The 26,690-nt window shown below is 39.4% G+C and overlaps 2 protein-coding genes across 5 annotated transcripts in view; both read right to left on the reverse strand.

Annotated features, from left to right (window-relative positions):
• Positions 1–26,690, reverse strand: part of grm8b (glutamate receptor, metabotropic 8b) — a 417,912-nt gene that overhangs the window by 87,897 nt on the left and 303,325 nt on the right. The window lies entirely within an intron of this gene.
• LOC127534986 (uncharacterized) lies at positions 16,600–24,768 on the reverse strand. Its single transcript, XM_051951580.1, has 5 exons — positions 24,609–24,768; positions 20,062–21,078; positions 19,682–19,837; positions 19,093–19,185; positions 16,600–18,584 (listed from the first exon to the last, which is right to left on the reverse strand). Exons 2-5 carry the CDS (start codon positions 21,067–21,069, stop codon positions 18,264–18,266), a joined length of 1,578 nt encoding a protein of 525 aa, XP_051807540.1. The 5' UTR covers positions 21,070–21,078; positions 24,609–24,768; the 3' UTR covers positions 16,600–18,263.

The following is a 26,690-nucleotide window of genomic DNA, read 5'->3' on the forward strand; positions in this document are numbered from 1 at the left end:
AGGCAAAAGTGCTAACCATCAACTGTGCAGCCCAATCTTAAACTTGTGATAATTTATTAAAATCACTTGATCCTAATGCTCCATTCAACCCCCCCCTCCAAAAAAGCATTTACAATATTAAACAACAGAGAGTAAAAGACAAAACAATCTGAGCTTCACAGTGCAAATGAGGAGCCACAAATGGCTCCGCTGTAACCAACAATCAATTGACAAAAAAATCTGAGAGCTTGTAGGTGAACTACAGGCTGTTTACACAGAGCAGAGCAGAGACAACAGGAGAGGCTGAGAGGAAAATAAACAAAAGCAGAATGGCTTTAAACAGTATACAGAGCAGAAGGTGGTAGAGCTGTTAGAAGATACATTCAACATTGTGAAGTATCTTTCTGCAGTTACTGGAAATGTTGTAAAAATGTAAATAAGCCCTGTCAAATAGCTTCTCAATCACAAAACTGTATCCAAAATTGATAAGACCTATGAGCATTTGGAAAAACTTACATATTAATTCCATTGAAATAAATAATTCATTAAAGAAATACAAATTTCGGGTTCATGGTTTTCTCTACTTTTAGTCCTGGTTTTTCTGTTTCTATAGCGGTGCAGGACAATTTCATTATTATTACTGTATTGTGAAAAATGAGCTCACACTGAGTAAAAATGTGACAACACCCAGAAACTGCTTGGGGTACAGAGATTAAACCTGTTGTCTCTATTTTCAAAGTCGTCTGATTATTCAGCAGTGTCACAAATCCTTGAATCCTTATGTTTGAGTGAATGTTTGAACATAATTCTTTGATCAAAAATAGCCAGTTGTTTTCAGTTCAGTGGGCCATTTCCAAAGGTGGGTGTTTTTGAAAGGGGTGTTTAGTATACAGTATTTTAGTAGGGTCATTCCAGAATTGGAGGACATTTGGGTTGAAAATTTTCAGAGGCAGGTAGAATCTGCAAGTGTGGCATAGAGTCCAGGACAGAGCCTCCGACAGTGGCTCAGCAGGCAGGTAGTGGACACAGCAACTGGCGTTAAGTACACAGGTGGCTGACGCTACGATCTGGCGATGAGTGTAGTCCACTGCGTGGCTTTATTGCTGCTGGTGATTGGATGCAGGTGTGCTGGTGCAGCAGCTGCTTCGCCATCAGCGTTGATTGCTAGCAGCCAGAAGCGCAGCAAAAAGGGAGAGGTAACAACAAGTAGCAGAGCAGAGGAGATCGTGAGAGAGAGGGACAGACAGATCAAGAGACAGATACATAGGAAGGGAGAAACAGAGAAAAACTGGGAGAAAGAAAGAAAAAGAGGGAGAAGGACGGGAGCTGGGACGGGGATCATGACAGATTCACTGTTTTCTTCTTCCTCTACCAGCTAGAAAGGGTATGGAAATAGGGTTGTTGTGGGACACACATTCTATGCATATTAATTTATTTAAAATATTGTGTTGATTACAACCCTGGTTCGAATCCCAGGGTGGGCCTGGGATCTTTCTGCATGGAGTTTGCATGTTCTCCCCGTGCATGCGTGGGTTTTCTCCGGGCACTCCGGCTTCCTCCCACAGTCCAAAAATATGCTGAGGTTAATTGATCACTCTAAATTGCCCGTAGGTGTGAATGTGAGTGTGATTGTTTGTCTGTATACGTAGCCCTGCGACAGACTGGCGACCTGTCCAGGGTGTCCCCTGCCTTCGCCCAAGTCAGCTGAGATAGGCTCCAGCACCCCCCGCGACCCTAATGAGGATAAAGCGGTGTATAGAGAATGGATCGATGGATGGATGTTGATTACAAAAAATCTAGACCTTTCTGACATTTTAAAATGTTTTAAAATATTCTTTTCTCCTATTTTTTTTTTTTAAAGATTTGGTCTCAGGACAAGTACGTTCACAGAACTGCATGTTTTAATATTTTGTACATGGATTAGTTAAAATTTGGGTGGGAAGTAAAATGTCCTCCAATTCTGGAATGATCCAGTTAGTAGTTATGGTGGTGATTATAGACTGTACTTTAACTAATTTTCATTCATTCAATATTCTGAATATCAAGAGCACGTACCTTAGAGGAACAATCCAACTTTCTGGTGTACTCTTTATGCTTAGACGATTCAGAAGAACCAGCTTCATCTCTCTTTGTCTATGTGGAACACAACTTGCATAGCTTAGCACAAAGACTGGTGGAAAATGCAATCCTTGCTCCATAAAATGAGTAAAGCATGCACCTTATAACCTCAAGTTTTATTTATTTATTTTCTCTGTGGTCTTCATGTCATTTTTCTTTAACACAAAACCTGTGGGGGTTAGTGCTTCTGGATATATTAAACGCACATGGTGTTTCTGTGTGATTCTCATAAAGCTTAACAGTGTCAAGTAGTTGTAGACAGTGATAATAACACTAATAATAGCACCGTTAGCACATTAATATGATAAAGTAACTCATCATTTGAGGTCAGAGGAGTTAGATTTCCTGGAGGAGCTGCTGTGGGTGGAAGCTGCATGCTAATCTTCTCTTGGATCCTCCGGCTGAATTTCAAAGCCTGGTTTGTTATGCACAAAGGCAGCATGACTCTCTCCCAGCAGCCCTGATTCCTCTTCGTCTACCTGTCTGTGAATGTGAAAGCCCCCTGGGGCAGTCAATGCTGCGTTCAGAGCCCAGCCCCTCTAATGTGGTTATTAGTCATTCTCTGACTTTTCTCAGAGTCGGCCCGAGTTGTGGCCAGCAGACATCCGGCTGCTGCTGCTACTGTAAATGTCTGCTAGTGAGAGTCCTGCTCCAGATTCACAGGCTGATCTAAAAATTCAGCTGATTAGTTCAGGTTCCTACATTGCTGATCAACAGTCTGGTCATCCTCAAGTTCCTCTCAGATCAGTTAGGGTTTTTTTTTTAGGTTTAGGCAGGTTTCCACAGGTCCACTGTGGAACATGTCCAATTGTGAAGACCTCCATTTTAAGAGTAGCCAGTTTGGGAAGTTTGGGGCTGAACAGAAAGAGTGAGACAATCAATCAAAGACACTGTTCAGTGTGTTTGATTGGACTGTTGACAAAACTTTCAAACCAGGAAGTGAATATTTTACTGAGAAGCACACACCCACACACTGATTTTTTTCACTCTACACATAGACACTCAGCTTGCTAAATAATATGTTGAGCGCCTGACAGAGAGATAGACAACTGTGTGATGAGTAAATTACACTGATGACAGAAAGTCTCTCATTGTTATCGATTGGGTGGTCCTGTAGTCACACAAGTACAACCTCCTGGAAATTTCAAGTACAAATGAAGATGTACAACAGACACAGATCAATGCATGCTCTGTGTCAGAGCAGTGTTTCATAAAACCTTTAATTTTTTTTTATTTTATTTCATTGAAGCATACTAAGGAGTACAACATTCCAGAGCAACACACAAAGAATCCAGAGACCCTTTCTCACAGCTGTAAATTTGGTTAGAAACCTTTTCAGAAGACAGCGAACCCAGTAGTGCTGCACATAGTCTAACTAGTAGTACCAGACAACCTGCATATGCTATGCTCAGGGACTTCCAGGGTGGAAAGGGTTAAGTCCCTCCAATACTGCACTTTGAATGCATTATAAATGTTAATGTGATGTAAATGTGTTAATTCATTTCTGTCACTGGCAGGTCCATCGAGCAGTTCGTGTAGTGAGCAGGGGGCAAGTCAAGGTAAATGATTGCATCTGTATAAATCAATAAACTCTTTAATAGTAGTAACAATCTCAATTAGTACAAAAGTGAAGAGAAAGGTGAAGAGACCTCAAGTGCCCAGAGGCATGAAATTACTAAATCTGCATTATTAGAGCTTGATGTGATCAAAGGGAAGAAGTGCTTGCCTCAACATCAATCTCCAGCTACCCCAAGACACTTGGATCACATCTAATTAATTATTTCTTTCTCCAAAGTTTGGTCTCAGAGTTGACATCCTGTTGATTCATTCATCTTCTTATCAAAATGGAGAAAGAAGGGATGCATACACTCTGTACACATGAGCAGAGATCAGTAACCAGAGGCTTTGTTGACATAGTAATACTGGTTTTACCTTTGCTTTTATAGGGACTGTGTGTCAAAGCAATGATGATGATGAAACTCCAGGAAAATATTCATCTCAAAAGAATATACACAGCATAATGGAGTTAAATTTTCTTGTTGGAAGATGAAAAAAGTGTAAAGCATCTCTTGATGCACTGAGCCCTTCTCTATCTACCTTTACATTTAATATGTATACCGTCATTGCATTACAATCACTTTGTTTCCCCTGTGTTATTTCTCCGAGTGTCCCTGGTCCCAGAGCTGGATGCTTCAGATCTGCGGTCGATATTCCACCAACTGGTCTAGTCTCCACCATGTCCACTGTGGGATGCTGCTGATGACCTTCCTGCAGCCCTTCGCTTCCAGCTCCCCTTTTCCACCAGTCAACTCTGCATCACCCTCACTATACTTGTTATGCTAATCTACATACTGTTTGAATTTTACTGCTAGCTATATATGTAGTATGTTTAATGTCAGAGCCGTACATCATAAGAGTAAACTATGAGTCAGTTTTCAATGTCAGCTTATACTTTGAGTCACATATCTTGTCATACATGTATCCAAATGTGTGTTGTACTTTCCTTGCTTTCCACCCCTCCCTCTCCTCCCATCCCTCCCTCTTGCCCTCCTCTGTCCCTCTCAACCTGCCCGGCCAGCAGGCAGATGGGTCCCCCCCTATATAGAGCCGGGTTCTGCTCGAGGTTTTTTCCCTGTTAAAAGGGTGTTTTCCTTGCCACTGTCGCCTTTGGGCTTGCTCTGGGGGTCAGGCATATGGGTTCTGTAAAGCGTCTTGAGACGATTTGATTGTAATTGACGCTATATAAATAAAATTGAATTGAATTGAATTGAATTGGAGGATGGTGGCAGAGAGAGAAAGAGGTTTGGATGCTGAGAGGGAAGTAAAAATGTTTCTGAATTAATAAGCAGAGTGTAAAAGTTTGGAACTTCTGGGAATTGCAAGTAACACAACGGATGTACAAAATAACAGAAACACCCCATGACAAGATCCCACTTCATTAACCCCTTAAACTGCGGTCAATTTTCCCCTGAAATTTCTACTGAAGATGTACAGAAAGTAAATTGAATACTGTTCTTGAACTGTTTGGAGCACAGGCATGGCTGGGGTCTCCTTTGAAAGCTGACAACCTGCATTGTCACCCAGTGCAGTAAAAATTACTCTAGGTGCTACTGGCACAGAGTTATTTATGTTGGAACACACTGAATTAGGAGGAATTTTATTCTCGCCTAAATTTTTTCCCTAATATAACACCTGAAAATTAGTGTGGCAGCACTGTGACAGCTTGAAACACAACAAGGCAACAGCTTGGGGTCTTAGTTCAGGACAAAATTTCAGAGCAATACTACAAGAAATGAGTGTTTCACACATGTTTTTGTACTAATATGCCCAATTATGTCAATTTTGGACACCCTATGTACACCCTGTGAAAAAATGGTATATAGTCGTTTATTAGCGCTTTTTCACACTATTTTCACTCCAAAAACTCATAAAGAACTAAAAAAAAATCACTTCAGATAAGCTTCAGTGTGGATCTTGATCTGAATCAGAGGCACAGACGGAGACAGAGAAAAGCTGCAGCTCCTGCAGAGCCGGAGGTGTCAAAACTCACACTCGGCCGCTAAAGCCCGCCTCGCGGCTATTCAGCAAGCTCATTGGCTACATGCCCTGTCAGTCAAACGTTTCCTCAGACGTGTTTTGCATCAGAATTTCAGGAAGAGATGTGAGTCAACAGATCCATCGGCCATGGCAACCATAGATATATACAAACACGAGATGTCTCAAGACGGAGTCGGCGGCGTCGTCACTTGGCGGCCATCTTAGGACAGGGGACTGCTCTGGCGCACTGTACTGTAGTCAATGGTAAGGTGGATGATTTCCTCACTTTAACACTCATAACTCGTTCAATTCTTGATTGATTTACAAACGGTTTAGTTTATTACAAACCTTATTAACGTGGCTATGATTCAGGCTCAATTCCGAAATCGCAGCTTTTCGTTTTGAAAAATGCGGCATAGTTGTGTGTCTTTTCTGCCTGGCTACTCACATTGAAGATGGTGTTACTCACAATCTGATTTTCAATTATTAGGTTTTCCTGAGACCAACGTTTTTTGAGAACCGAATCTTTAGGCGAAATTACATTCTTTGTGGTTGTGGTTGTATTTATTTGCTTGTTAAGAGACTTTGATTGAGACCTTAGACTTATTGTTTGTATACATTTATGCCTGGATTAGTTAGCCTGCAGCCGAAATGCATTGTGGGTAATGTAGGCACCAGGTTCATGAAAAGAAAAGACATCATCTCTTTTTGTTGTGCATTGATTTTGGTTGAGCTTTGTTTTTATCTGTGCATTAGAAAGCTGATAGTAATAAAGAAGTGCAATGCTAAATATTAAAATTACATTTACATCCATTTATGCTGAAAAAACTGATATCTGTGTTCATTATTATATGAATTCAATGGTTTTAATTATTCTTATGTAAGCAGTAAAAGAAATACATCTCTGACGTTTATAACAAACCAAGCTGTTGTAAAATCGGTTGAAAATTGAGCAATCTATAGTGATTTTAAAATCCATGCTCCATTGACTTTAATGTTATGAGTGATCGAGCAGCCCTGTCCCAAGATGGCCGCCATGTGGCGACGTTGCTCCCCATAGGCTGACAGCGCTCATGAGCCATCTAGTGTTTGTATATATCTATGATGGCAACGGCTGGCTGTTCTGGGTTCGGAGGCAGCAATGAGTCACTTGATTGGCTGAAACGCGGCTGGGATCGAAGACAGAGGCTCCAGTCGCCATTTTCTGACCGAGATCGTGAGGATAACAGAAGGATTCATAAAATTATGGATAAAAATGCAGTGACTTATGGAACGCGCAGCGCCACCGTGCGCCACGTGGACGCGCACGGAGCCGAGCGATTTGTGGATTATTTACTTATTTCTTGACATGTTTTGGGCAAAATATGATACTTGCTAGTATTGTCTGGATGACTACTCTTGGATTATGGCCGGTTTTTGTGGATTATTTTCATCGTTGATCGGTAAAAGACCATCGGAAGGTGAGTTATGCCCTTTATGTGTCCCTTTAAACTTTTGTTGTTTGTTTTAGAAATGTGTTTATATCACCCGCTGTGGTAATCACATCTGAAAGTGGTTTATACCGGCGGATTCATGAGACTCTAAGCTTTCCATGGATGTATACTGTTTCTATCGTCCTGTTTGAAGCTAAAAATGGTTTTGCCGTTAAGCTTCAGGCGGCCGTCTTGGGCCCGTATTCGGGCCCGTGCAGCAATGAAAAATACACATTAATGCATCTACACCAAATCCTTGGACCATTTCTTTGAGTTAAACTCGGTTCTCTCTGATTGTTTGGGCTTCATATTTTGTTTGAACTAACTGATTATGCATCTCTGAGCATCTTCAACCTTCAGAGTGAAGCAACAGAAAGGCCAAACTGACTGTTGATCAGCATCACTGATCCCTCATTAAATGAACAGGCTGACCTCTGACCTCCTGTGCACTTACAGCCTTGAATGGAATCTACTGCCTGACTGTTGGCATTTAACTTTAAGAACACCTTCCTCTCATTCTCTTCAGTTCCTGCTTGTAAACAAACTAAAGTCCAGTCATCTCCTGTTTCTTTTTCAAAGTAGGTCTCAGTTTTCTGTGTCATGTATATAGAAATTCCTCACAGATTTCCTCTCAAAGTAGACTTTAAACCTGCCCTTGGAAATTCCAATCCTGTGGAAGGATTTTGGGACCCATGGAATAGATGCAAGGATCGAGATACAGATTGAGTGTAAATACCAGATGTAAATAGGCCTATTTTTTGGAACAAATTAATATTAGCTGCTCTACAATTTACTTCAACTGCTTTTAGGGCTGAACTTTCACCCAACACATCTTCCTTCAGTTTTTCTATACTATCAGTCAAAAGTTTTAGATCGCCACAGTTTTTCCAGTCTTTTATTGAAATTCAAGTATTTCAAGTCCCATGAATAGCTTGAAATGGTACAAAGGTAAGTGGTGACCTGTCAGAGGTTCAAGAGAAAAGGTAAGATTACCCAAAACTGAAAAATGATATACATTTCAGAATTATACAGAAAAGCCTTTTTCAGGGAACAAGAAATGGGTTAACAACTTAAAGCTGTCCTGCAGCAATTGAGGTTGATGAAGCCTTGAAAGTTGGTGCTACCAAATCCTACAGGTATCCCAACTTGTCTTGATTACTTACAACCCCGTTTGTCTGCAAGAAAGTAGTGTTGGAGCACACCATGGCACCATACTCCCCAGAGCATTATTTGAACATTATTGTACTGCAGAAAGTAGTGTGTTGCTATAAAAACGGTGAGGAAAAGACAACAACAGAAGAAAGACATATCATCTGTAGTCAGACCTCCAGGTTTAAGTGGCCAAAACATTCCACAGGAGATCCCCTCCTCAGATAACCACAAACTCTCCCTCTCAAAGACCTAAGTAAACACGCAAAGTGCCTTTTTATGGCCAGAGAGAGCCCTGTATCATCCCAGATGCGATCCGTACCTTCCACCAGAGACATCCTAGATTCATGTTTATGACGACCTCTGACATTGCTTAAGAGACCCTTTTTGCAGACTATCACTATTTCTGTATTAAATTGGGACATATATGCTTTCGTGTATCTCTAATTTCACATACAGACTCCTTTTTGCAGAGAACTGGGAATTGGTGACAGGACTTTCACACCTTCTTAAGGAACTGAACTGTTGTTTGCAACTCTGAAAAGTGCTTTGATGAACTAAGTGTCCTCTCAGCTGGACCTCTGCTCCTCTCCCTGTCTGCCATCAGATAAACAAGAGTCGTAAATATTCTAATGACCTGCTCCTCACCTCTGCAGAGGCTGGCAGAGACTTTCTCCTTTGTCCAGTCACAGAACTTCTAAAACTCATGTCTCAGAAATATATTTTGTTATCCTGTGTTTACCAAAGATATAGTGAGATGTCAACATGCATTTTGAACCAACTCCCGTTTTTCTAGCTGGTTTAAATCAAAAGTTAGGGAACTTATGGTTCATTGTCTTTCTAATTCATTTTGCTTCCACAGCTCAACATTGCCACCTTTTGACGTCGGAATGCCATGACATTATCGAGGTTTTCACTGTATTAACCATAAAACTTTGCTTTATTCAGGTTTCAAAGACGTGGAAAACTGTTTTATTCCGCCTTGTATGAACGTATGTTACCATGTCTTCACTGTGATACATATAATAACCATTAGAATGCACACAAACATATAAATAGAAACTAGAACTCACATATTCTTAGACTAGCTTGTATATTCAGTTTTATTTTATCTTTGATTGTTTAAAATATATTGTAAGGATCATGGAGGAGTAAACAGATCATTCTTTTGCGCGTTTTAATATTTTTAATTTTTATTTGATCTGGTTTCATATCTCCCCTCTGAGCCCAAAGTGGGAGGTTCCCCCAGATTCAAGGAAGACGCGCCTCAGCCGACACTTCCACGCCCCTTCTCAGAGAAAATCCTTAAAACCAGCCATTTTACGTTTCTCTCTCTCTTTCGACTCTCTCGTACGCTCTTACGCTCTCTTACGATTCTCGCTCGTCCTTCATAACTAGCTTTCAGAAACTACGCTGAGCGATTCTTTTGTCTTTCCTTTGGTGCCTTTTCTTTTTTCTATTTAAGCTCATCCTGGTTACAGAGCGGGCCTCTGCTAACCACGACTCTTAATCATTTTTCTTTTAATCAAAGAATAGATACCTTCGCTCACTACCTGAACAAATAGAGCCACATTTTTGTTTGCCGACGATTTTTAATCAAGAACTAAGTCGATCCCGTTTCACGGCTCCGACAGTTTTTAGAGGCTTCTTTACCTATCTGCTCTCCAGCCAAACCTGCTGGCAGAGATAGACAAGAGCCTGCGGTTTTGTTTTTGTTTATCAAGCTATTTTTCGGTCAAGTCAACCCCAGAGAAGGACGACCGGTTCCTGCGTTCTCTCCACCATCTGCTGAGATCCACCCAGCTGGCCCGAACGAAGCCTAACGGCGCTCAACAGCTCCAAGACGGCAGGACGCTAAGACGTTGCTATAGCGACAGACTTCATGACTCAGGAATCCACCAAGAAGTTGAAGTTAAAGTCCGTTCAAGGCACGCTGTCCCAGCCGCAACTCTGCTGCCATTCTCCAACAAAGTAAGCCAGCAAACGCATTGGTGTGATCTGAATTATTGGGTTGACGTCTCAAAATAGCTTGAAATCTTCCTTAAATAGCTTCCAAAATCTTCCTTTTAATAACTCCATTTAGTCACTTATCAGTCGTTCATTTTCCAACTTATTAATCATCTCGTCATACCTTCAGCAGTCTGATTACTCAGTCCATAATCCTAGTTAGAAATGCAAATCTGAATAATTAACACACATACACACACACACACACACACACACACCTGTTATCACCTATTATCACCTACACCCACACATACACACACCTATTATCACCCACACACACTTATTATCCCACACACAAACACCATTATACTTATGCTGTATTAATCACTGTTTTGTTATTAGTTTTAGTCAATAAATATCTTTCATTTAAACCAAAATTACAGTCTCTTTTGCGTTTATATGTGTTGACTGGGGTCAATGTTTTTCGAGGATTCTCGACATTCAGATATTAGACTGACTAACTAATCAAAATTTTCAATCAAGTAATAATATTTTTTTTTAAGGTTAATTGATAAATTTCCTGGCAAATTAATCGCCGGGTGGTGCCCCGATTAATAAACTACAATCAACGAGTGCATACTTATTAAATTAACGTTTAATAAGGCAATATCGCTACACATCATAACACTCAAAAGTGTAGGTCTTTCCTACAGAGAAATTGTGAAGAAAGTTAAGGTGTCAGTGAGTACACTTTTCTTCACCACCAAAAGCCACTTAGAAACTAGGGGAAACTCTCTCAGGAAGAGGTCTGGAAGACCCAAAGCCACTACAAAATCAGAAGAAAAGTTACTGAGAGTCAACAGCTTGGTGATAGGCAGCTCACAGGACAACAGCTTCAAGCACCATTTAATAGTGGTCATACTAAGCAAGTCTTAGTTGCAGGTTTGACAAGTTGCAGCAAGAAAGTCATTGCTCAGACATCAGAGTAAGAAAAAGAGGTTTGCCTGGGCCATGAAACATCACCAACAGACTACCGAAGACTACAACAAGGTATTATGGACTGATGAATCAAAATTTGAAATTTTTGGTTCATCACGCAGGGTTTTTGCTCGAGCAAAGGATGGTTCCTCAGTGTGTGACATCAACTGTCAAACATGGAGGAGGAAGCGTGATGGTCTGAGGCTGTTTTGCTGGATCCATGGTCGGGGACTTGTACAGAGTGAGAGGTAGCCTGAACCAAAACGGCTACCACAGCATTCTGCAGCACCATCCTGTACCCTCTGGAATGTTTCAGTATGAAAATGACCTAAAACACAAGTCCAGGCTATGCCAGAATTACCTTAGGAAAAAAGAACAAGATGGTAAGCTTGAAAACATGGAGTGACCAGCACAGTCTCCAGACTTAAACCCCATGGAGCTGGTTTGGGATGAACTAGACAGAAGAGTGAAAGCAAAGCAACCTACAAGTGCCACACATTTATAGGAACTTCTGCAACAGAGTTGGGAAGAACTTTATGAGGAAAATTTGATTTCCATTATGGAAAGAATCCAACAAGTGTGTTTAGCTGTTATATCTGCCAAAAGTGGCTACTTTGATGAGTCAAAAGTTTTGAATAGATTTTGGTTTCTGAATTGATTTTTTAACTTCATTTTTTCTTTTGTTCTATGCAAACCTTGTGAAAATTGAGTGTTCTAAAAGTTTTGACTGGCAGTGTATTTGAGTTGACACTTCACCTGCTTTCAGCACCTGCATTTACTTACTAACTTGTGGATCTCAAATCCTTTCAGTCGTTTTACTTCTTAACTCTCTGATCCCCAAGCAGTTTCTCGTTTTTTGTTCTTGTCACATTTTTACTCACTGCGGGCTTATTTTCACTGCAATATAAAGTCCTGCACCTCTCACAACCATGACTAGAAGTAGAGAGAACTGGAGATGCGTAATCAACATGTATAGCATTTTCCAAGTGCCCACAGGTGTTATCAGTACTGGAAAAAAGTGATATTAACCAAACAGCGATGGTACCTTTTGTCAGATCTTTATGTACATGTTCCAACTATCAGTGATACAAAGGTTCAAAGGTTCTTTATTGTCATTGTCACAAAAACGAGAAGCACAGCATTTCCAACACTGTAATAGTGCGGTCTGAAGAGCTCAAAGCCATTGCGTACATGCGCGCCGGCATCTTGCAGAGAGCCCCATGGAACCTAATGGATTCTTTATCATCCGATAGTTGAACTCCTTTCAGTACTGGCATTTTAATTGCTTTCAGTGTCATCAGCACTTACTCATCAGTTTTATTCCTAAACTGACACTAAGCCCTTTCTTCCTAGACTTCCTGCTGAACTAACACATCCAGGTCCAGTTCTCACTGAAATCTTAAATTAAGGAGGCAACTTCTTTTAGCATCTTCACACTTGCAAATTAGAAAAACACTCACAGGGCGCAGCACTCTGCCAAGGCTGTTCATCCCTCCATATGTCATTGTCAGAAATGCAGCAATTTAATCAATTGTTCTTTGTATAATTTCTGACAGATAAGTCCCGAGTGCAGTGGTTGATTTGTAATAGGATCGGAGTCATGTGATTGTCAGCAAGCAGCTGACATCATGTTCACTTGTTGTCATAGTTGAGTAACGCTGTGCTGCTTCCTTGCAATGACACAGAAATCTTTAACAAATCTGTGGATCCACACTTTATGCCACATCACTGCCAAAATCTAATCAGTTGGTCCTTGTGTCATTTCTGACCTTCCATGAAGATTTCATCCAAATCCCTTAATCAGCTTTTGAGTAATGTTCTAACAGACAGACAGACAGACAGACAGACGTACCCTGTGTTTCTTGGCGGAGTAATAATGCCACTTCAGCTATGTTCATTCTTGACAATTCCACTGAATTTTCAAGCGATTTAGGCTGAATGACTGTATTTTTACCTGCTATGTAAACGTCAATTGTTAGTGGTTCTGTTTCAACTGCCATTTAAACTCTTACACTTCTTCAACTCTTGGTAAAACAAACAAAAAAAAAACCCAGGGTTTTCTGTTTCTTCATCTTACACAGTGACTTTCATACAAAGATATTTTAAAATCTTCCTGTATCGGGGTGACAAAATGGTTTCTGCCAGAGCTATTTTCACTGAATAATTAATCTCAGAAATGAACTTGAGCAGAATTGGATCTAAATTTTAAATGTTTGCTTGACTTCCATATGTGTATTGATTTTCTTGGTCTGATTTTATGCAGCTTATCACATTATTTGTATGTTTGTACCAAGCAGGGAGTCGAACAGAAGACACAACATTTATTAAATGATGTATAGTATGGCCTGAGGTGTGAATTGGTAATAATTCTTGACTGCAGTTTTTCTGTAAAACTTGAAATGTGTCTGCATATATGCAGACTTCCGTTCTCTGAAACCTCAGAAGGAGAGATATCACTGACTGCTTGATGTGATACTTTCGTCTGTTCAGGGATGATGATTTAACCTTCGTTTGAACATGTATGAACATTCAGTCTGTATATGCTGCATCATTCATTTCTCAGGGTGGAAAGAACTTTAGTTAACACTGATGCTGCTGTCCACCATTTCTATTATCAGACAGAACTTAAGATTTCCTTTATGCAGCTGGTTTGCTTTGTTTACTGACTTGTCTTAGGAATTTTTTTAACAGCATCTCATGTTCTTCATCAAAAGTACTAACTGTGGTGTTCTAGGACCAATATACAGAGGTTCAGTTACAACAGGCTGTAGACAAGAAAAATATTAGTCATGATGGTTATCTGTGTTCATTCTTAATCTGTGACAGGGAGATAAAAAGACAGTGTACAGATGTAAAAGGCTGAGTGAGATCTATTCACACAGGCTCAATGCTGTAACTGCAGCAAAAAGTAAGCAAGTAAAGTTTATTTATATAGCACCATTCACAGATAAAAATCACAAAGTGCTTTACAGTGAAAGAAAAAGTAAATAAGACATAAAAAACAGTAAAGCAAACCCCCTGAATGTAGAGCCCCATTGCTCATAAAACCACACACATAAAATCACACATACAAAATCACAAGTAAAATCACACACATAAAAGCCCTCACTTAACTAAAAGTCTGCTTGGATAAAAAAGTTTTCAGCTGATTTTTAAAAGAATCAGCTGAGTCTAAGCATCTTAACCTTCATGCGGTATTCGTTTTGACTACCCTATAAAGGCCTTCCGGGTCATATATGACCCGGTTTTGTATGACTCATATATGCCATGTAGATCCAAATTATCCCCAAATTCAGTGTTTCACCTTATATGTCAACGTCCCTAGAATTGATTGAAACAAATTTTAACACTTTTTAAAAACTATATGACATACACACGTGGACAAAATTGTTGGTACCCCTCAGTTAAAGAAGGAAAAACCCACAATTCTCACTGAAATCACTTGAAACTCACAAAAGTAACAATAAATAAAATTTTATTGAAAATTAAATAATCAAAATCAAAGAGGTTGATTATGCTGAACTGCTGTAATTTTCATGTAATTACATTAAAGGCAACTACATTTTTAAAGAGCATCTTGATGCCTTCGGGTCGTCAGAGACCCGTATGCCGTATTAGGGTTAAGGAGGCCGCGGGCGCATTCCATAGTCTAGGACCTACTGCCTGAAAGGACCGGTCACCTCTGGTCCTAAAATGTGTGCGAGGCACAGACAACAATCTCTGACCTGATGACCTCAGTGCACGAGCTGGTGTATGAGGAACAATAAGGTCAGAGATGTACACACGTGGACAAAATTGTTGGTACCCCTCAGTTAAAGAAGGAAAAACCCACAATTCTCACTGAAATCACTTGAAACTCACAAAAGTAACAATAAATAAAAATTTATTGAAAATTAAATAATCAAAAACAGCCACTACTTTTGAATTGTTGATTAACATAATTATTTAAAAAAACAAACTAATGAAACAGGCCTGGACAAAAATGATGGTACCTCTATAAAAGATTGAAAACTATTTGACCAGAGTGACATGATTAACTCAGGTGTGTCATTTAATTGACATCACAGGTGTTTCCAAACTCATAATCAGTCAGTCTGCCTATTTAAAGGGAGACAAGTAGTCCCCCTGCTGTTTGGTGAAAAGGTGTGTACCACACTGAACATGGACAACAGAAAGCGAAGGAGAGAATTGTCCCAGGACATCCGAAAAAAAATGATAGACAAACATCTTAAAGGTAAAGGCTATAAGACCATCTCTAAACAGCTTGAAGTTCCTGTGACAACAGTGGCTCATATTATTCAGAAGTTCAAGACCCACGGGACAGTAGCCAACCTCCCTGGACGTGGCCGCAAGAGGAAAATTGATGACAAATTGAAGAGACGGATCGTTGGAATTGTATCCAAAGAGCCCAGAGCAACCTCCAAAGAAATTAAAGGTGAACTCCAAGGCCAAGGTACATCAGTGTCAGATCGCACCATTCGTCGTTGTTTGAGCCAAAGTGGACTTCATGGGAGACGACCAAGGAGGACACCACTGCTGAAAAAAACTCATAAAAAAGCCAGACTGGAATTTGCAAAAATGCATGTTGACAAGCCACAAAGCTTCTGGGAGAATGTCCTTTGGACAGATGAGACCAAACTGGAGCTTTTTGGTAAGGCACATCAACTCTATGTTCATAGACTCAAAAACCAAGCATACGAAGAAAAGAACACTGTCCCTACGGTGAAACATGGAGGAGGCTCAGTAATGTTTTGGGGCTGCTTTGCTGCATCTGGCACAGGGTGTCTTGAAAGTGTGCAAGGTACGATGAAATCTGAAGACTATCAAGGCATTCTGGAGAGAAATGTGCTGCCTAGTGTCAGAAAGCTTGGTCTCAGTCACAGGTCATGGGTCTTCCAACAGGACAACCATCCAAAACACACAGCCAAAAACACCCAAGAATGGCTGAGAGAAAAGCGTTGGACTATTCTAAAGTGGCCTTCTATGAGCCCAGATCTGAATCCCATTGAACATATGTGGAAGGAGCTGAAACATGCCATTTGGAGAAGACACCCATCAAACCTGAGACAACTGGAGCTGTTTGCTCATGAGGAGTGGGCCAAAATACCTGTTGACAGCTGCAGAACGCTCATTGACAAATACAGAAATCGTTTAATTGCAGTGATTGCCTCAAAAGGTTGTGCAACAAAATATTAAGTTATGGGTACCATCATTTTTGTCCAGCCCTATTTCATTAGTTTGTTTTTTTAAATAATTATGTTAATCAACAATTCAAAAGTGATGGCTGATTTTGATTATTTAATTTTCAATAAATTTTTATTTATTGTTACTTTTGTGAGTTTCAAGTGATTTCAGTGAGAATTGTGAGTTTTTCCTTCTTTAACTGAGGGGTACCAACAATTTTGTCCACGTGTGTATGAGGGAGCTTGATTATGAAGAGCTCTAAAAGTAAGGACCAAAATCTTAAAATGAATTCTAAATGAATGGGTAAATTCTAATGAATGGAGGGATGACAAGACTGGGGTGATGTGTGTTCTTTTGTGAGTGTGAATTAAAAGCCGAGCAGCAGCATTCTGTATAGATTGAAGACGCCCAAGCTCCTTTTTATTTAAACAAGTAAAAAGGCTCTTGGAAAAATCCAACCTAGAAGAAATAAAAGCATGAATTATCATTTCTAACTCAACTTTTGACACTAGAGCTCTCAGTTTGGCAATGTTCCTGAGGTGAAAGAAACAATTCTTTGTCAACTGCTTTGAGTGTTGATCCAGAGACATTGTCAAGTCAAACATGACTCCTAAATTCCCAAGACTAGGTTTAACAAATGAGCCTAAGTCTCTTTCAGGAACTGTTTCATCAGGTGCAACTATTAGAATTTCTGTTTTAGCAGAATTTAGCTGCAAGTAGTTGTCCGTCAACAGACTGCTTGATGCTGGTCAAGCAGTCGGTTAATGAGGACAGTTTATAAAGCTCAGTCGGTTTAAAAGAACTGTAAAGCTGGATGTCATCCGCATAAAAATGGTAGGAGACATCTCTGAATTGCCTGATTATGTCACCTAGAGGAAGAATATAAAGGAGGAACAGAAAAGGTTCTAGGACTGAGCCCTGCGGTACACTCAAAAAAATAATTCATTGGATTAACATGATTTTATCTTGGTACCTAAATTCCATCTAAACAAATCAAGTACAACCAGCTTGCCTTGACCATGTAATTTGAACTCAACAATCATTAGTCTAATCTACATTATTTAAACATGTTGAAACAACAAAATCCCATCTTGCTGTATGAACCTTTTCAGATCTTGTTCTTTCTACAAATGTCAGTGTTGTTGAATGAACAAACATAAGCTCTGTTTGTCACACTAATATCAATCTTACTGGTTCAATTAGATTTGTGTTCATTGTTCGTACTAGTATGTATTAATTAACCAGCATTACAAAATAAAAGACTGAAAAAATTAATTCACATTTTATTCAAACATTTGTGTTTAACATTTATTTAACATACAACACAGTGCCAAATCCACCGTTGAAACATTCTAGTTGACCAAATTCTAAACTACAACAAAAAGAAATGCCATTAAAGACATAAATCTCATCCTTTGGTCCCTAAATAAAAACAACTGGAAAATAAGATATGTGCAGAATAGAAAATAAAATATATATATATATATATTTCAAATCTTGTAAAATTTACACAAGGCAGGCATGGCAAAGAAAAAAACATTTGTGACTGTTATGTGAATAAACTGTACAATACAAAATAAAATCTCTGTAAAGTCACCGACAGCACAGGAATCTATAACCATTGTAGTGGCTTCTTAAACATTTTTCAGCCAAAGGGTGAAACTTCTTTAGCAACACTTTATGTAATAAAATCAGTAGTAAAGATACAACTCTATCTGTTCCAGCAACATTTAAATATAGGAGACATTTTAACTTTGGAGACTCTCTTGTTCTCACTCCACTGAGCAAACTATAAATTGTCATAACATAACATCATAACACATCATCATAACACCTAAATTTGAACTCTCAAAAGTAAACAAAATCCTCCCTTCAGACTTATTGTAGTCTTCCTCAAGCTTATTTGCTCATAAGCTTGTTCTTGAGGAACTGTGCCTTGGAAGACAGTCTCTGCCCATCAAGATCGAGGAATATCTTTTGCAGGACTTCAAAGGTGCATTTGAGCTTTGACGGGTAGCTCAGATTCAAACAGTATGTAAGTCCAAACAACAAAGCACAAGCAATTCCAATGCTCTGCAGGTTGTTAAGAACTTCCACACCTTCAATCAGGACACCGATGTCTTCTGGGTCTTCATGTCTCAGCTCCACTCCTTCCTTCCGGATTACATAAACTCCCAGAACAGTTTGCCCCATGGACGCAGTGGCCTCTGTGTCTGTGTTCTGGGATATACAAGATGAAAGACAAAGTAAGATATTCTGAGAGCTTGCACTGAAATTTTTAATTTCCTACATTTACAATTTTTTAAGGAATATAATGGAATATGTTGAAAAGCAATGGGCCTAATGGCAGCAGCTTCTTGCAGGATTTCGTTCTGTACTCAGTGCTCAACTGAGAGGATATGCCCTCTGAACTTTGGCACACCTGCTGTGGAGTTGTAGGGAAACTCCTTTGTTTTCATCAAACTTGCTGTTTCTTAACTACAACCGCTACTGGTGCTCAATTTGCCAGTTAGGAAATTAGAAAGGTTTTATACTTTATAAATTTGTTCTACTATTTGCATTAAATGAATAACAAGAAACCATAAGTAAGTGAGTGATAAACACTGAGAACATCATGCAATAGAAATTTCTTGATGCCTGAATCGTCATCCAATAGCAAGGCTAGCCCAGATTCACAGCTCAATTCTATGCCTTTTTAGTTACGGTACTCATAATCTATTTAACTCACCTTGTATTCCTTCACAAGTTTTTCGTGGTCTTCATTCAGGTAGATGCACAAGGACTTGAGGACGCATGTTCGTCTAGTGTGTATTGTGTCATCCTGACAGAAATAAAGGAACCAATTATGATGGTATTCAGCATGTTTTTGACAGAAATGTGAAAAAAAGCTTAAAATTCGTGTTTTCCAGTGGGAAGTTTTGCAACTTTAACCCACCATTTATTTGAAAATACTTGGCTTTCAGGAGCCCAAAAGGGCAAGTAGCCAACATCTACACAAAATTTCAATAAAATCACACACAAAAAAGAGGTAATTTTGGGTTGGGAGTGATTGTTCATTCTGACCAAAAAAATTCAGTGTTACCTATGACAACTTCACCTGTGGCTATGGCTTATAAGCACAGACATAAAGATGAAGACCAACTTTACTCATCCTGAAGAAAATTGATTTAAGAGTTGTGAATGTGACCAGCTTTATTCTCTGGGCACATTTCCGACACATTATACATGGTGAATCACACTCTTAAAATTGACATAACAAAGTCATTCCTTTATAAAAATTATTTCACAAGCACAGGCCAAGCCATTTAAATACAAACCTTGGAAATGTCCATCATGACATGTTGGATCTTCCTTCCACCTGCTCCACCTTTATGTCTAAAGATCTCTATCAGATGGGGAGAGTACTGGTCAAGTGCAGCGAAGAATGTCGAAAGCAGAGGCACAGTTGATATGCGCTTGAATTCATTATCGATCTGAAAAACATCGAGGCACATGTCACTCATCCAATCAAAATGGCACAGAAATATACGGCACAAGAAGGATCAACACTGATTAAGTTATTGCTCACTGTATCTGTTAGAACAGAAAAATCTTGGACAATGGAGTGAAATTATTTATCAGATCTGACACAAATTGCCATTATTTTCTATTCTCATGCTTGTGTGCACTGAAATCGGAGCACATCAGGGACATTTACCTCTTTCTCATTGAAAAGAGCTGGCCATCTGCTTTTGAAGTCTGCAACGAAGGGTTGTCCTTGCAGAACTTCTTGCCTCCTGTATGAGAAAGTCTTGTCCATTTTTGCTGTCACTGTATGCCAATTGTCTTTTTTCATGTACTCAGAAAGCAGTGCAATTCTCTCTTCTTCAAGACTCTCGGTGGTTTCTCCTTTTGGGTGTTCTGGACAGTAATTGACTTCTGCCCTTCTTGGCTTTTTGACATTCAATGCTGCCAGAGATTTATCTTGGTTCTTGCTCTTCAGTGAATTAAGCATTACCTCGGCACATCCCAGCCCCCTTAGTTTGCTTCGGAGGTTGGCCATTTTATACTTAAGGCTGATCTTCCAACCATAACAGCCGTTGAAGGACCCCTGTTCCCACAGACAAGGGTGCTTTTTCACAAGAGCCTCAGCAACGTCATTCAGGTCACTGTCATTGGGGTAGGCTTTAAACTTAACGATTTCTTCAGACAGACGTTCCAGAATGTGAGATTTCAGTTTCGGTGAGGGGTTCAAACAAGTTCCATCAGTACAGTTCTCAGCATTGGCCTTTTCAAGTTGGAGTTCAGCTTCATAGTTGAAGGTAGGGATGGAGAAGATGCTTGGCCAAACCCAATGCCTTGTAGATGGCGATGAACCTGAAGATGAAGCAGGCTCTGTATCATCCGCATCAGAGGAGAGCGATGACGAATCCAAAGGAGTTTGGACTGCTGGAGACCGACCTATCATTGCATCATCTGTAGAATTTTGTAGGAAGACCACCTTTATAGTTGCTTTGTCCTGTATTTCTGAGATCACTGACAGGTTAACAAATTCATTTCCAAAATCAGCATCTTGGTACTGAAGTCGAAAATCTTTCTGCAATCCTAAACTTGTCTTTATTGTCTGGCACAGTTCTTCGATGGAGTCTGGTAACCCAGCGGGCAAATGTAACTTCCTGGCATCATTTTCACCCAGGATGATCCTCAGTCTTACTGGCAGGGTCATTGTCAAGACCTAAAAAGAGAAAAAACAAAAACAAAAAAGTTGAATATTTCAAAATTTAAAAAAGGTAATCACAGAAATATTTACATTATGAGTGTGCCTGTGAATGCCTCATCTGAAGTAAATCTGATCATTTAGTATCATTAAAAGTGTTTTTTTATTTAATTCCAACTTATTTTGCTTTATATCAAATCTTAATCTACTCCCATATTTTGCATGGACTTTGATTTAACCTTTATTTTTCACAAAAAAAAACAACAAAGAAACACTCAAAGATGAAGACAATGTGAAATGGTCATAAACATTAAAATAGACATGAAAGGGAAAAGTTACCCAAAAATAAAATAAGTCATATTTGTCACTTTCTTATCATATGACTTTTTTTAGTCTATAAAATAATTCTTAAGCCAAAAGATTTACATTTTTCCCAAAGAAATCTAAAAATTCACAGGAGGGTGAATGATAACAACAGAAGTTCAATTATATTTTTTAAATTATACTATTTACTTAGTTAAGTGTATTTTGATGCAGGGTTGTATGAGGTATTTATCGCTCATCTAAATAAAATGACGGCAATTGTCTCCTGTGTGGAGAAAGGGTGTGTAAAGTATAGACATAGAAATAGTGAATTGTACTGCTGTAAATGTGTCAACAAAAAGACAGATTTTAGCCACCTGAAAGTTTAAGTGTCATTATTGAACATTGCTTCTCCAGATATGGGTCAAGCAGACCATCTTACACAACTTAAAATAGCATGTGGCCTTTGAAAAAATAATTACATATCTAGAACGAAGCATGCTTTTATGACTTTATGACATCACATTACATGTGATGTGGTAGGGAATACTTACAACATTACTCTCATTTTCCAGTTAAGTTTATGTGTCTCTTCAGAGTTACCAGATGCAGGCCTCCCACTGAATAGGCAGCTAATGGGTAGTCATCAAGTAGTTCCCCATGCTCAATCAGAGACACCTCTCTCAAATGTGATGTGTCAATTTCAAAAGCTCTGAAGTGTTCTCTATACCAACTTGAGAGTTTTTTCCACAATAAAATACACCCTATCTTGCAAAATGCAAATTTGCAGAATTTCAGCAAAGTCTGGAAGACCAAATGATTTCCCATAAACAACAATCATCCCTTCGTTGTAGTTCATACCACTGCATGACACACTTCTTGTTAGATGGACCTCCGTCACCTCTGGTAATCTTTGCTTTATAGCAACTGCTATGTCACTTTGCAAAACATCAATTGGTACTGACGAGCCACTAGTTACAACCAAAGCTGGCCTATGGTCAGAAGACTGCAGGTCAGATGCAATCATGAGCTGATGTTTACCAGCAAGAGTTGATGGTATGTTTTTAAAACAATTAGTATGGCGAGCAATCTGTTTAAAGAAACTATGCTTTGCCTCGAATCTTATTGTCCATGTATGGACAAGAGGGCCAAACAAGCGAATCAGAAGAGCATAATGCTCTAAATAATGATGTTTAGGGAGAAGGTGGTTGCTTGGGAAAAGCTCTTGGTACCTCTGGCGATGTTCACTGATTTTACATTCAAGAAAAGAAATTGACTCATCTGAGTGTATAGTGGCAACGAGAAGCTCTACTATGTCCTTCAGATCCAAAACAAGATGCCAAATAGGTTCATCCTCTGGAACAAGTGGACCAATAATCAGGGGAAGTAATCGAAGCAGAGACCAATTCTCATGTGCATTTCCACCAATGTTTTTTTTCACTGAGAATGTCTGTGGTATTGCGTGAGGCCTATTGGTTTTATCTCCCCACTTATACTCAAAATTTAGAATCAATTTGTTAAGCTTTTCTAAAGTGAAATACTTTTTTGAGATCAAGAGAGAAAAACAATGAGCCAGTTCCACAGGTATTATTCCCTCAAAAAGATCATGGGCTATATCTGGAGGATAGCCTGAACTGACATGAAAATGGGCAAGACGTTTACTCAAAGCACACTCCCGTTTAACTCCAAAGCACAAGGCTGCCGTTTCTAGAGCACACTTTAAATGTTCTTCATGAAGTTCCCTGGTTCTTAATTCAAAATGAGCAGCAGTCAATGACTGTATTTCTGACTTCTTTGCTGTACAGAATCTACAGATGTATTCACCAGAAAAACTCTCCACAAAGCCTCCAAGCCCATGGGCCTCCAGGTTGTCAGCTATTACACAACTCACAGTGCCTTTGATACACTTATTCAACTGACTGATGAACACACCATGTTGTTCCAAAATTAACAAATCTTTCAAAAGCGGATCCAAGACCCTTTCAAACCCAAATGTCTTTAAATCCTCACTTTTACAAAGAACAGCCAAATAAATTGATGAGAGAGCAGAATGAAAACCAGGAGGCAAGTTAGCTAAGACCCAATATACTCCACAAAGCTTGTGCTTTTTCCGTGAGGTCCCAAGAGGATTACAAACCTCAAACTCATCAATATAAAGTTTGATGCAAATTCTCAACTCCTCAACAGCTAGAAAACTATTAGTTTTATAATGCTTACCATCTTTGAATGACCTGTAAAACTGCTGATCACCGGGCAAATCTCTGTTTTCTTTAGCTATTTGTTCTTCAATCACTTTATCCAGTAACTTTTTGCAACTCAATATTTCCTGCAATGACTGCAATAAAGGGATGTACTGAAAAGATATTTTTTTTGTCAACCGTTAAGTAATACTCAATAGGCTCTACAACTCTAAAATTTAACTTGTAATACTGTTTTCATTTATAAGACGTGGCAAGAGGACCAAACTTCCCCAAAATTTTAGCCACAGGGTTGGAAACACACACTGACTTAGCAAGTTCTTCAACAACAGATGGATCAACATGGAGGTTGTGGCTTTTAAAAATATCTGTGACTGTATGCTTCGTTAGAGGTGCACAAGCTGAACTTATCAAAAAATGAAATTCTTCCAATAACTCATCCACTCCTTTTGCTGGAATATGAAATATATATTCTAATTTTAACAAAATTGCAGCTATTTTTCGCTCAATTAGTTTTGGAAGACTTTGAACATCATCATCATCACCTTCTGTCACTGACTCGGTCTCAACTTCATCATCTGACACAACAACAGAAATGCCAGCCCTCACATTGTCAGAGGTATCTGATACTCTTACTGGGTCCACAAATCTAACTACACTAGCTTTAAAATCACCTAGTGTGTGTGGATGATGCTTCCTCTTTTTGTGTGTGTAAAATGTACTATGGACATTTGTCCTGAAAGAGCAACCATTAAATACACAGTTAACTGTTTCTATATTGCGCAGATGTGTTCCAATATGAACAAAAAAGTCTCTTTCTGTTGAGATGTCACTGCGATCACACAACTCACATTTAAAAGTTACTGAACTGGAAGCTGTTGATACAAGCTGATATGGATGACATTTATAGACATGGGCTTTGAGTCCAGTCCAAGTCTTGAATGAGCATGGACAACTAACATTTATAATAATAGAGATACAGATAACAGATAATGTTGGCCTCTTCCACAATGATGGTATAGTTTATAATGTTTAAGTAATTTGTACCTAGTTCTCTCTCGTGTCACAATGTCTGCACTGCCACATACACCTCACTGAAAGAACAAGACAAAACGGGGTAAGGAAATGGCAAAATTAATCTAACAAATGACTTAATTCACAAACTGACCATGCGATAATGCTACAACGCAGTGTTGTCATGGCAACACAATAGGTCAATATTATGTACATACTACATCTGGCCATCAATAGCTTTTGATTTCAATGCATTTCTAATTCTATAAACTTTAAATGTGTAAATATGTGTACATGCAATACATTTTTTTGACAAAAGTATTTACTTACCATTTAAAAAACAGGGTGCATACAAATGATCATACAGAGACACAGATTGACTTGCACTCAATGTCTGAAAGAAACAAACAAAATAACTGTTTTAAAATCTTCAGCATTTATAACAGGACTTATATTTCTTAGGGCAGCAGCTACAGAAACATTTCTCAGTCTCAATTCAACCATAAAGTTAAGTCATATTTGGGGAAATGTGGACACACAGAACCATGGGGTCCTCCATTTTGCCCTCCGAGCAGGCGAGATGCCGCGTTCCTACGTCACAGCGCGGAGAAGTCAAAGATAAACAAGTCTGAACTTTGACCACGGCGAGCCTGCGGTCTCACCGATCTGCCTGCTGCGCTGAGGCTTTGCTTGGCGCAGCGGCATGCCGTTGATGCCCGGCGCAAGCAAATGAAATAAATAGGTTTCAGAGCGCGGCGTCGCTGGTGCTGTGTCCGTGGACAACCGCGCTGTATCATGCATATATAGTATCGTATGTAGTGGATAAAACGAAGCCTGGAGGCAGAGAATTATGCTTCGGCATTTTAGTAATGGAATTACTCCAGGAATTGTTTCAGCTGTAACGTTTCTATTGTAAATATCTGATATTTGTTTGGATGGGTCAGAGCAAATGAAATTGACACACAAAATAAAGCATTTTACAATTTTACAATGAACATACCTTAGGACTGACAGTTGCACCTCCAAATATCCCTCAGACCTAAATACACGCAGCTGTCTATGCCCTGGCGCCAATCCGCCTCCGCACCCCCAACACACTCCTTTCTGTCATACTAACGATTGTGTTGACGGTTTAACTTTTATATACCGTGATTTAGCACAAGGCATCTTTACATTAAAAAAATACCAGAACTTCAATGCATAGTTTACCACTGTAATAAATGCACAATTAGCCGAAGCAAAGTTAAGCTAGTTAGCATGTGAAAACCGAGGGACAAAATTACTAAGCTAACGAAAACTATACAACGCGGAAATGTCCCACAAACGTCTGATAAGCGCTCGCACTTTTGTACTGGATAAATTCATGCATAAATATATAAAGTACTTACTTGTAAGAGCGAAGATAACAAAGGACTGAGCGGGAAAGGACCTGACGATTCTTCAGTTATTTCCCAGGAGACCTTGGGGCATGGAGCATGCGCAGTAGCTGACCACTGGAGTCATATTGCTTTGATTAATCTCATTCTTGTTGGACTCACATGAATCAATTTAATTGGTTTGAATTTCTTTGAAACCATGTACAACCAACAAGAACAAATCATTTAGTAAACATAAACATGATTAATTCATTTCATTTAAACATATTTCTACTTTATTAATCAAACAACTGCCCTTGTTGATTTTTTTGAGTGTACCCCACATGATAATGCTGTGGTGTCAGACATAATCTGGTTCACATAAACACTAAAAGTTCTGTTTGACAGATACGAAGAGAGCCACTTCAAAACCAAACCAGAGAAACCAACCAGATCACGGAGTCTGCTGATCAGAATGGAATGACTTACAGTGTCAAAAGCAGATTGTCAGAGCTCCCTCCTCACTCTCGTCCCCCCCTTCTGACATCCCAAAACCCTCTCCCTCCTTTCTCTCCTTCTTTCTCCCTCCTTTTTCTCCCCTCTTTCTCTCCCTCATTTCTCCCTCTCTTCCTTTTCTCCCTAGCAGAGCCCGGTGCGGAGCACAGCCGTCACACCTGTGCTCACTCGAGTAATCAGCTTCGCTCTGGAGCCTGGACAGCTGACGTTCATCTCACTAATCACCTCCCTGACAATAAAAGAC

Source organism: Acanthochromis polyacanthus, chromosome 8, assembly GCF_021347895.1.
Source record: "Acanthochromis polyacanthus isolate Apoly-LR-REF ecotype Palm Island chromosome 8, KAUST_Apoly_ChrSc, whole genome shotgun sequence".
Classification (NCBI taxonomy): Eukaryota; Metazoa; Chordata; class Actinopteri; family Pomacentridae; genus Acanthochromis; species Acanthochromis polyacanthus.